General features: G+C 42.8%; 1 protein-coding gene across 3 annotated transcripts; it reads left to right on the top strand.

The window, feature by feature from the left end:
* Nucleotides 1-313: 313 nt before the first annotated feature.
* Nucleotides 314-3,962, top strand: LOC121545553 (lysosomal amino acid transporter 1 homolog). 3 transcript variants are annotated; one of them, XM_041856163.2, is made up of 9 exons: nt 314-459; nt 770-976; nt 1,070-1,199; nt 1,417-1,504; nt 2,402-2,553; nt 2,661-2,753; nt 2,880-3,065; nt 3,313-3,415; nt 3,821-3,962. In XM_041856163.2, the coding sequence occupies exons 2-8, from the start codon at nt 771-773 to the stop codon at nt 3,400-3,402; spliced, it is 945 nt and encodes a 314-aa protein (XP_041712097.1). In that variant the 5' UTR covers nt 314-459; nt 770; the 3' UTR covers nt 3,403-3,415; nt 3,821-3,962. The 3 variants fall into 3 exon arrangements, with proteins under 3 accessions (XP_041712097.1, XP_041712095.1, XP_041712096.1); XM_041856161.2 differs by having other exon boundaries at nt 3,313-3,962; XM_041856162.2 differs by having other exon boundaries at nt 314-594; nt 3,313-3,962.
* The last annotated feature ends 8,136 nt before the right edge of the window (nt 3,963-12,098 follow it).

Genomic DNA, 12,098 nt, shown 5'->3' with positions numbered 1-12,098 from the left:
TCCCTTCCGTGCATGAGCCAGCCACTTATGGATTTTGGCAATACTGTCATTTATTTTCTTCCCCAGAGTCAGATGAACTCATGGATACCATTTTTATGTCTGCGTGCGGAAGTTGCTAACTAGCGTTAGCACAATTGCTAACTAACGTTAAAGTAGACTTCCAGTCATTGCGCTAACGCTGGCTCTGCGGAAGTAGATAAATGGCGCTCCTCCCTGACGGCTTTTGCCCTTCAAGGTGCACCGCGGCTCATGTTAATAGAACTCCCTCAATCTGCCGTCTAGCTCCGCCTTTTCCCTGACGTTAGATATCATCTTCCAATCATAGCTAGCTAGGTCACTCCGAACAAAATTGTTTTTAGAAGCTACTAGCTAGCTATGTTGTTCTCCTTTATCTTTGCAAGCCAGTCGGCTAACAGACGTCGACTCATGGACACACTTCAATAACCGACCGAGAATCAGGTAAGATCAGCATTTTGAATGTTCGACCAGCACCTTGTCCTAGACGTTTGAAACAGCGCCAACCTTGAAAAGGCAGCCGGCTATCAAGCAAAGAAACGTTAGCTAGCAACTTGTTTTTGTGTCCAGCTGGAAACGGTAAGTACAAACCGAGTTCACTCGAGTCTGAATTCTGTAGCAGATAATAACATTTGAGACTGAGGTATAAACATGTTTTGCCTACAGAAATAATAAGCACATATCTACCTGTAGTTTGTTGCTTATTTAGCTATTTTGTGTAGCTTGTGCGTTTAACCCTTTCCTCTGTGATTAGAATGAGCCGGAATTTGGGGTCGGCTGATGGTGTCCTCACGCTGGTGTCCTTTGGATTGAACACTGATGGAAACTTCAGCTCTGTGTGCCCGAATGGATCAATATGGGTTTGGGAAGGGCTGGGGGAATGTGCCCAGGACGCCAGGGACATGGCCAGTGTCATCCTGGGTCTGTTGTCAATAGTGTGCTTCATGGTCTCTTCCCTACCGTAAGTCTTGATTGGGTTGACATTATTTCAGCCCATTTCTGATTTATGGACAACACCTTTACTATTCCCATTCTGTTGTGTTCATGAATGCAGGCAATACTACAGCTCTTGTAAGAGTGGGAATATGGACAGTGCCTTGTCCATTTGGTTTCTGCTGCTGTGGCTGGGGGGCGACTCCTGCAATCTTGTAGGCTCATTCTTAGCTGACCAACTGCCGCTACAGGTAAGTGACAGCTATCTGGGTCAGTCAATATTGCTGAAATGGTTTTTGGTGTCTGTCTAAAATGAGGATAGGGATAAACTGAAATTGTCAACTCCATCAAGATACTAATGTAAAGATAATGACATTTTTTAATGTTACAAAAAAAGTGTAATGATATGCATATAAGTATTCACCTTGTCCACTCCACTGACATGTCTCTCCCCCTTCTCTCATACAGACGTACACAGCAGTGTATTACGTCCTGGCTGACTTATTGATGCTGGGAATGTACTTTTACTATGTGGCTAAGAACAGGATGAATAACAGTGAGTTTGTTTTTGTCCATAAATATATTTGATCTCTTTTTCAAATTAACTGCTGTGAGATTTGTTGTCAATACTAAATCAAGGCCACTGGTCAGTGTACATTCCACCCATTGACTATTAATCGATGGGCCTTTGTGTGTATAACAGTATTTCCAAACTCCAGTCCTCGACAACTCCAAACAGTACACATTGTTGTAGCCCCGGACAAACTCGCCTGATTCAACTCATTGAGGACTTGATTAGTTGACAAGTGGAATCAGGTGTGCTTGTCCAGAGCTACAACAAATGTGTACTGTTGGGGGTACTTAAGGACTGGAGTTGGGAAACACTGCAGTATAACGCACAAACGCATGACATGACAGGGTATGGCTGGTCCATGTTCTGCCGAATCAGTAAATGTTCTTTCCAAGAAGCCTTTGTAAAAATGTGTAATTATGCCAAAAAACATTGCAAGGTTGTTTTATTGACTATAGGCTTACAGTTGTTATGTAACAGTTAAGTGAACCTAACAGGTGTGTATTTCAGCATGGGAATAGCTTCAGATTGGACTGTTGTGGTCTATACATAGAGGCTCCCCAGGATTAGGCTAGTGTTGAGAAACATTGCTCAATACTAGTCCTTGTGATGGGAAAAGTCCCCAAACTTTGCTATTTTAGTACACTACCAGGTCCAAATTATTCTACATTAACGTTTTATTTTTTCCACTTATTGTCCAATAATGTCAAAAATGACCCACTACTGATGTCAGCAATACCGTGCATCACCACAACATTCTGTTATTTCGTTTCCTTATTGTTGTGGTAGCCGACGACACAGCGACTCATGGTTGCAGGAGTTTGCTGAGGCAGCGTCTTCCAAAATTGAAGACTAAGCCCTTTTTTTCCTTCCTCAACCCAGCCAGGTCAGTCTTAAATGTGGTCGGTGTGGTCTACATCCTGGGCTTCTCTGCAGGCCTTGTGGCCTTACCTGCGTCAGGGTCCCAACAGGATGTGGTCCTCTCTGGGTTTAAGAGGCGGGCCTTGCTGTCAACCACTGTGGATGGTGTTAAGGTGAAAAGCAATCAGTGGATGTTAATGTAATTTATGTGTTGATTTGACACTGGCCCCTGGCCAACTGTTATGCGTCACATGCAAACTCTGTGTGTGTGTGTGTCCAGGCTTTCAGCACCAAGGAGATCATTGGGTTTATCATTGGGTCCATATCCTCAGTGCTCTACCTCTGCTCCAGACTGCCACAGATGCACATTAATGTGAGTCTGAAAAAGGGGAGTGGGGAAGGGTTGTTGAGTGAACGAGTACTGGGTAGACTTCCTACCTGAAAGTCCTGCATGGCTCTTTTCTTTCGCTCATAGTTTTTTCAATCTCTTTCTCTGTAGTATACGAGAAAGTCGACGGAGGGTGTGTCCTACTTCCTGTTTGCCCTGGTCATCCTGGGTAACACCACATACGGCCTGAGTGTGCTGCTGAAGAACCCTGAGCAGGGCCAGGGAGAGGGAAGCTACATCATCCACCACCTGCCTTGGCTTGTAGGCAGCCTGGGCACCCTCTCTCTAGACCTCCTGGTATCCTTCTCATTACAATGCCTGCTGGGCCTCTGGCCTCTTCAATCACACGTGTACTTGTAACATTTAGCTTTGACTTATCACTTAGCTTCTGCTTTTGACTCTGTCCTTGTATTACAATGACCCTAATGAACTTGCCTAAAGGCAACTGGTTCAGGTTGGTTTGTGACTGGTATGATGTAAGTATTACCTGTACATTATCCTATATTTTGTAAACGTCATGAATTCCCTTGACTCACTGCATCAGATCTCCATACAGTTCTTGATATACCGCAATAACGCCCCTCTAGAGTTGGAATCGCAGCACGATGAACGAGCTGCTCTGCTGGACAAATGAAACTACTCCCTGGGTGCTGGATCTAGCAGTACAGACACTTATCCCCACCAAATTGACTCTCAAATTCACATTCCTAAACACAGTCATATTCTTTTTGACGAACACAGGAAATCCCTTTCTTGAGATTTTATAGTTGTATTTGTTATTTATACAATCAGTTTTTGTAACTTTTTGTGTTTTGAGAAAGACTCCACATTGTTCATTGGGATGCAGCTGTAGTTTACTGTAATTAATGTTTACTCTTAATCTTTTAGTGACAGACCGTCCAGCTGTTACTCTCTAAATACTTGTAGTTTGTTACAAACCCATCCTGACAATCATGACACTACTAGTAACTGCATGGAACCCTCTTGTGGTTGTATTGGAATAGTCTTGTTGTATTTCAGAAGTGATGATTAACTATAAATCTTTTTTGCAGATCACCTCACCTGTCTTCTGAGTACACAGTCATGGAAATCTTACTGCCTTAATATGTTCATGTGGATTTATTGTAACTTTTCAGTAAAGTGTAAATGTCTGAAGTACTGTACTTTTTAATTATATTTGATCATTTACATCAATTGCCTTAAAGATGTCCTCCAGTTTTTTCCTTTTACTGTTAGTGATATCCCAAGTGTAAATACACTAAAGTACACACACTCAAGGGTAAAACCATTTTTTTGTGCAAAATACAGTATATATTCTTTAGTCAACTGCAAACTTCAAGGAGTAGGGCATTGAAGGAATTGGTCTGATGGGAAGCCGTGACTTCATCGGCCTCCCCCATTGCTTGAGGAGCAATTGAGAACAAAATAGGACATTCCCCCCCCACACACACACACACACACACACACACACACTTGTGCTATGTCATGACTTACTTGGACCACCTATTGAGATGTGCCTTTTGTTAAGTAAACCGGGTGTTAAATGAGGTGAAAAGGAGACTGGACTACATTTTGCATATGTACAAATGTGTGTGTAAATTTTTTAGATTTTGATGTCCTTTTTGTTGAAAACATTTTTGGTATGGTTTCAGATCTGGAGACTTGACCAGTTATGTTTGTTCAGTGTAAGAATACCATGATGCGCACTAAAGATTTTGGGTGATGGAATGGTCCTATTTTCCTTTTTTTTTTTCCTTGGTCTGTTCGCCAAACACATGGTGGTGCATCACAGTCTACTGATATGCATAGCAAGGATTTGGGTGATTTTAAGATTTTTATCACATTGATAATGTCTCAATCCCCACTTACTACTACATTTTAGACCATTTTTAAATGGTCCTTAAGAAATGATTTGCTGGGATGTGTATTTAATTTAATTTGGTTAATTTTGATAAATGTTTGCTTATTTCTCACCAACACGCTCAATGGGTTGCATAATAAATCAAGCTTTTAAATGAAACTGAAAATTGCTATGGAACCCTGTAATTTGGCCAGAGTACCTGATCAATAGTTTGCTAGATATGATGGGAAAGTGATGTCATTTGCTGCCTTACTTCCATATTCAGTCCCATACTGTTTTTGACTGAACTTCAAGATTATATAATCAAATTCATGAAAACATGTTAATTTCATATACAGTGCATTCGGAAAGTATTCAGACCCCTTAACTTTTCCACATTTTGTTACATTACAGCCTTATTTTAAAATGTATGAAATTTATTGTTTTCCCTCATCAAGCTACACACAATACCTCATCATGACAAAGCAAAAACAGGTTTTTAGAAATTTAAACAAAGTGTTACAAATAAAAAACATACCTTATTTATATAAGTATTCAGACCCTTTGCTATGAGACTCAATTGATCTCAGGTGCATCCTGTTTCCATTGATCATCCTTGACGTTTCTACAACTTGATTTGAGTCCACCTGTGGTAAATTCTATTGATTGGACATGATTTGGAAAGGCACACACCTGTCTATATACACTGCTCAAGAAAATAAAGGGAACACTAAAATAACACATCCTAGATCTGAATGAATGAAATAATCTTATTAAATACTTTTTTCTTTACATAGTTGAATGTGCTGCCAACAAAATCACACAAAAATTATCAATGGAAATCAAATTTATCAACCCATGGAGGTCTGGATTTGGAGTCACCCTCAAAATTAAAGTGGAAAACCACACTACAGGCTGATCCAACTTTGATGTAATGTCCTTAAAAGAAGTCAAAATGAGGCTCAGTAGTGTGTGTGGCCTCCACGTGCCTGTATGACCTCCCTACAACGCCTGGGCATGCTCCTGATGAGGTGGCAGATGGTGTCCTGAGGGATCTCCTCCCAGACCTGGACTAAAGGATCCGCCAACTCCTGGACAGTCTGTGGCGTTGGTGGATGGAGCGAGACGATGTCCCAGATGTGCTCAATTGGATTCAGGTCTGGGGAACGGGCGGGCCAGTCCATAGCATCAATGCCTTCCTCTTGCAGGAACTGCTGACACACTCCAGCCACATGAGGTCTAGCATTGTCTTGCATTAGGAGGAACCCAGGGCCAACCGCACCAGCATATGGTCTCACAAGGGGTCTGAGGATCTCATCTTGGTACCTAATGGCAGTCAGGCTACCTCTGGCGAGCACATGGAGGGCTGTGCGGCCCCCCAAAGAAATGCCACCCCACACCATGACTGACCCACCGCCAAACCGGTCATGCTAGAGGATGTTGCAGGCAGCAGAACGTTCTCCACGGCGTCTCCAGACTCTGTCACGTCTGTCACGTGCTCAGTGTAAACCTGCTTTCATCTGTGAAGAGCACAGGGCGCCAGTGGCGAATTTGCCAATCTTGGTGTTCTCTGGCAAATGCCAAACGTCCTGCACGGTGTTGGGTCTGTTTCTGACCGTTTGAGCAGACACATGCACATTTGTGGCCTGCTGGAGATCATTTTGCAGGGCTCTGGCAGTGCTCCTCCTGCTCCTCCTTGCACAAAGGCGGAGGTAGCAGTCCTGCTGCTGGGTTGTTGCCCTCCTATGGCCTCCTGCACGTCTCCTGATGTACTGGCCTGTCTCCTGGTAGTGCCTCCATGCTCTGGACACTACGCTGACAGACACAGCAAACCTTCTTGCCACAGCTCGCATTGATGTGCCATCCTGGATGAGCTGCACTACCTGAGCCACTTGTGTGGGTTGTAGACTCCGTCTCATGCTACCACTAGAGTGAAGGCACCGCCAGCATTCAAAAGTGACCAAAACATCAGCCAGGAAGCATAGGAACTGAGAAGTGGTCTGTGGTCACCACCTGCAAAACCAGTCCTTTATTGGGGGTGTCTTGCTAATTGCCTATAATTTCCATCTGTTGTCTATTCCATTTGCACAACAGCATGTGAAATGTATTGTCAATCAGTGTTGCTTCCTAAGTGGACAGTTTGATTTCACAGAAGTGTGATTGACTTGGAGTTACATTGTGTTGTTTAAGTGTTCCCTTTATTTTTTTGAGCAGTGTATTTCACACCTGTCTCACATTTCTGCAGCATTGAAGGTCCCCAAGAACACAGTGGCCTCCAATGGTTAAAAATGGCAACAGTTCGCCTACCTAGCGCGCAGGGCAGCTGAATCAGGTCCACCTACCATCAACAGCCCGAGACGAATAAAAAAAAATAGGAACACAAGGCTTTATCGTTGGGTTTTTTACAGAAATGTTTGCAGATCGACTAGGAATGCCTTGGAGATCGACCAGTCGATTGCGATCAACCGGTTGGTGACCACTGCTCTAGAAAGTTGAGTGAAATTCAATCTCGTGCTTCTCTCCGTTGGCTGATATTCAGCCTATTCTGCGCAGTAGTCTCGGGGGAGCTGTGGGGCTACTGCACGCCCGAGCGCAGTTTAGAGGGAATATTGGTGTCCACATACTTTTGTATATATAGTGCATCATGCTCTTCTTTTAAAGACATTAGTTTGGCTCATGAAATTCCATGGCCAGTTTCTAATGCAGCTCAGCCTCTTTGTCTTTGTCCTCCGGCCCGGGGTTAGTGACACAATATTCCATCCTGGCTGCTGCAGATGTAGCGGGCTTACTTTGATCCTTATTCCAAGCTATGGTGATCATCTGCCTCTAGAAAATGATTACATTACTGCATTAGAGAACATAATTTATTCAAGAGTTGAGTTCATTACATAATTTGTACTATGGGCGTGCAAGAGATGACTGACAACATTACACATTCCCTGCAGTCCAGGGATGGCACATGTTGAATGAATGTGTCTTCCATCTGAACTGTCCAAATGGTCATCATCAGGGGTTCCAGGGGTTGCTGGCTATCAATGACCCGGTCATTTGTCTCTAGTCTTGCTGGGGGTCCGCCACCAGTCTTGAAAAGCTCCCTACGAGCAACAACATTTTGTCGTCTTTGTTGATTTTTATGTTTTTTCAAAGGACCTTAGAAAGACGAGGTGAGATCTTGCATGGAGCCCTAGGCCGAGGGAGATTGACAGTTCTTTTGTGTTTCTTCCATTTGCGAATAATCGCATCAACTGTTGTCACCTTCTCACCAAGCTGCTTGGCGATGATCTTGTAGCCCATTCCAGCCTTGTGTAGGTCTACAATCTTGTCCCTGACATCCTCTGAGAGCTATTTGGTCTTGGCCATGGTGGAGAGTTTGGAATCTGTTTGATTGATCGCTTCTGTGTACAGGTGTCTTTTATACAGGTAACAGGCTGAGATTAGGAGCACTCCCTTTAAGAGTGCGCTCCTAATCTCAGCTCGTTACCTGTATAAAAGACACCTGGGAGCCAGAAATCTTTCTGATTGAGAGGGGGTCAAATACTTATTTCCCTCATTAAAATGCAAATCAATTTATAACATTTTTGACATGTGTTTTTCTGGATTTTTTTGTTGTTATTCTGTCTCTCACTGTTCAAATAAACCTACCATTAAAATTATAGACTGATCATTTCTTTGTCAGTACAAAATCAGCAGGGGATCAAATACTTTTTTCCCTCACTGTGTGTATATATATATATATATATATATATATATATATATATACTGAACAAAAAAATGTATGCAACATGCAACAATTTCAAAGATTTTACTGAGATACAGTTCATAGAAGGATATCAGTCAATTGAAATAAATTCATTAGGCCCTAATCTATGGATTTCAAATGACTGGGCAGGGGTGCAGCCACGGGTGGGCCTGGGATGGCATAGGCCCACCCACTGGGGAGCCAGGTCCAGCTAATTAGAATGAGTTTTTCCCCACAAAAGGGCTTTATTACAGACAGAAATACTCCTCAGCACCCCCCCAGTCATCCCAGATTTGCCAGTTCTTGCTGTGAGATGTTACCCCACTCTTCCACCAAGGCATCTGCAAGTTCCCGGACATTTCTGGGGGGAATGGCCCTAGCCCTCACCCTCCGATCCAACAGGTCCCAGACATGCTCTATGGGATTGAGATCTGGGCTCTTCGCTGGCAATGGCAGAACACTGACATTCCTGTCTTGCTGGAAATCACGCACAGAACGAGCAGTATGGCTGGTGGCATTGTCATGCTGGATGGTCATGTCAGGATGAGCCTGCAGGAAGTGTACCCTCCAAGAGTGTGCAAAGTTTTCATCAAGGCAAAGGGTGGCAAAGGGTGGCTATTTGAAGAATCTCAAATATAAAATATATTTGGATTTGTTTAACACTTTTTTGGTTACTACATGATTCCATATGTGTTATTTCATAGTTTTGATGTCTTCACTATTATTCTACAATGTAAAAATTTTTAAAAATAAAGAAAAACCCTTGAATGAGTAGGTGTGTCCAAACTTTTGACTGGTAGTGTATAGTTGAAGTCGGAAGCTTACATACACTTAGGTGGAGTCATTAAAACTTGTTTTTCAACCACTCCACACATTTCTTGTTAACAAACTATAGTTTTGGCAAGTCGGTTAGGACATCTACTTTGTGCATGACACAAGTCATTTTTCCAACAATTGTTTACAGACAGATTATTTCACTTATAATTCACTGTATCACAATTCCAGTGGGTCACTAAGTTGACTGTGCCTTTAAACAGCTTGGAAAATTCCAGAAAATGAAGTCATGGCTTTAGAAGCTTCTGATAGGCTAATTGACATAATTTGAGTCAATTGGAGGTGTACCTGTGGATGTATTTCAAGGGCTACCTTCAAACTCAGTGCATCTTTGCTTGACATCATGGGAAAATCAAAAGAAATCAGCCAAGACCTTCAGAAAAAAAATGGTAGACCTCCACAAGTCTGGTTAATCCTTGGAGCAATTTCCAAATGCCTGAAGGTACCACGTTCATCTGTAAAAACAATAGTACGCAAGTATAAACACCATGGGACCATGCAGCCGTCATATCGCTCAGGAAGGAGACGCGTTCTGTCTCCTAGAGATTAAAGTACTTTGGTGCTAAAAGTGCAAATCAATCCCAGAACAACAGCAAAGGACCTTGTGAAGATGCTGGAGGAAACAGGTACAAAAGTATCTATATCCACAGTAAAACAAGTCCTATATCGACATAACCTGAAAGGCCGCTCTGCAAGGAAGAAGCCACTGCTCCAAAACCGCCATAAAAAAAGCCAGACTACGGTTTACAACTGCACATGGGGACAAAGATCGTACTTTTTTGAGAAATGTCCTCTGGTCTGATGAAACAAAAATAGAACTGTTTGGCCATAATGACCATCGTTATGTTTGGAGGAAAAAGGGGGGACTGGCAAGCCGAAGAACACCATCCCAACCGTGAAGCACGGGGGTGGCAGCATCATGCTGTGGGGGTGCTTTGCTGCAGGAGGGACTGGTGCACTTCACAAAATAGATAGCATCATGAGGAAGGAAAATTATGTGGATATATTGAAGCAACATCTCAAGACATCAGTAAGGAAGTTAAAGCTTGGTCGCAAATGGGTTTTCCAAATGGACAATGACCCCAAGCATACTTCCAAAGTTGTGGCAAAATGGCTTAAGGACAACAAAGTCAAGGTATTGGAGTGGCCATCACAAAGCCCTGACCTCAATCCTATAGAAAATGTGTGGGCAGAACTGAAAAAGTGTGTGCGAGCAAGGAGGCCTACAAACCTGACTCAGTTACATCAGCTCTGTCAAGAGGAATGGGCCAAAATTTACCCAACTTATTGTGGGAAGCTTGTGGAAGGCTACCCGAAACCTTTGACCCAAGTTAAACAATTTAAAGGCAATGCTTCCAAATACTAATTGAGTGTATGTAAACCTCTGACCCACTGGGAATGTGATGAAATAAATAAAACCTGAAATAGATAATTATCTCTACAATTTCACATTCTTAAAATAAAGTGGTGATCCTAACTGACCTAAGACAGGGAATTTGTACTAGGATTAAATGTCAGGAATTGTGAAAAACTGAGTTTAAATGTATTTGGCTAAGATGTATGTAAACTTCCAACTTCAACTGTATACAGTGGCTTGCGAAAGTATTCACCCCCATTGCATTTTTCCTATTTTGTTGCCTTACAACCTGGAATTAAAATATATTTTTTTTGGGGGGGGTTGTATCATTTGATTTACACAACATGCCTACCACTTTGAAGATGCAAAATATTTTTTCTTGTGAAACAAACAAGAAATAAGACAAATAACTGAAAACTTGAGCGTGCATAACTATTCACCCCCCCCAAAGTCAATACTTTGTAGAGACACCTTTTGCAGCAATTACAGCTGCAAGTCTCTTGGGGTATGTCTCTATAAGCTTGACACATCTAGCCACTGGGATTATTGCCCATTCTTCAAGGCAAAACTGCTCCAGCGCCTTCAAGTTGGATGGGTTCTGCTGGTGTACAGCAATCTTTAAGTCATACCACAGATTCTCAATTGGATTGAGGTCTGGGCTTTGACTAGGCCATTCCAAGACATACATTTTTTTCCCCTTAAACCACTCGAGTGTTGCTCTTTAGCAGTATGCTTAGGGTCATTGTCCTGCTGGAAGGTGAACCTCCGTCCCAGTCTCAAATCTCTGGAAGACTGAAACAGGTTTCCCTCAAGAATTTCCCTGTATTTAGCGCCATCCATCATTCCTTCAATTCTGACCAGTTTCCCAGTCCCTGCCGATGAAAAACATCCCCACAGCATGATGCTGCCATCACCATGCTTCACTGTGGGGATGGTGTTCTCGGGGTGATGAGAGGTGTTGAGTTTGCGCCAGACATAGTGTTTTCCTTGATGGCCAAAAAGCTCAATTTTAGTCTCATCTGACCACAGTACCTTCTTCCATATGTTTGGGGAGTCTCCCACATGCCTTTTGGTGAACACCAAATGTGTTTGCTTATTTTTTTCTTTAAGCAATGGCTTTTTTCTGGCCAATCTTCCGTAAAGCCCAGCTCTGTGGAGTGTACAGCTTGAAGTGGTCCTATGGACAGATATTCCAATCTCCGCTGTGGAGCTTTGCAGCTCCTTCAGGGTTATATTTGGTCTCTTTGTTGCCTCTCTGGTTAATGCCCTCCTTGCCTGGTCTGTGAGTTTTGGTGGGCGGCCCTCTCTTGGCAGGTTTGTTGTGGTGCCATATTCTTTCCATTTTTTAATAATGGATTTAATGGTGCTCTGTGGGATGTTTAAAGTTTCAGATATTTTTTTATAACCCAACCCTGATCTGTACTTCTCCACAACTTTGTCGCTGACCTGTTTGGAGAGTTTCTTGGTCTTCATGGTGCCGCTTGCTTGGTGGTGCCCCTTGCTTAGTGCTGTTGCAGACTCTGGGCCTTTCAGAACAGGTGTACATATACTGAGATCATG

The sequence above is a fragment of the Coregonus clupeaformis genome, chromosome 30 (genome assembly GCF_020615455.1).
Source record: "Coregonus clupeaformis isolate EN_2021a chromosome 30, ASM2061545v1, whole genome shotgun sequence".
Taxonomy (NCBI): domain Eukaryota; kingdom Metazoa; phylum Chordata; class Actinopteri; order Salmoniformes; family Salmonidae; genus Coregonus; species Coregonus clupeaformis.
Note: the sequence above shows the minus strand (reverse complement) of the source record. Positions and strands in the feature narration are given on the sequence as shown.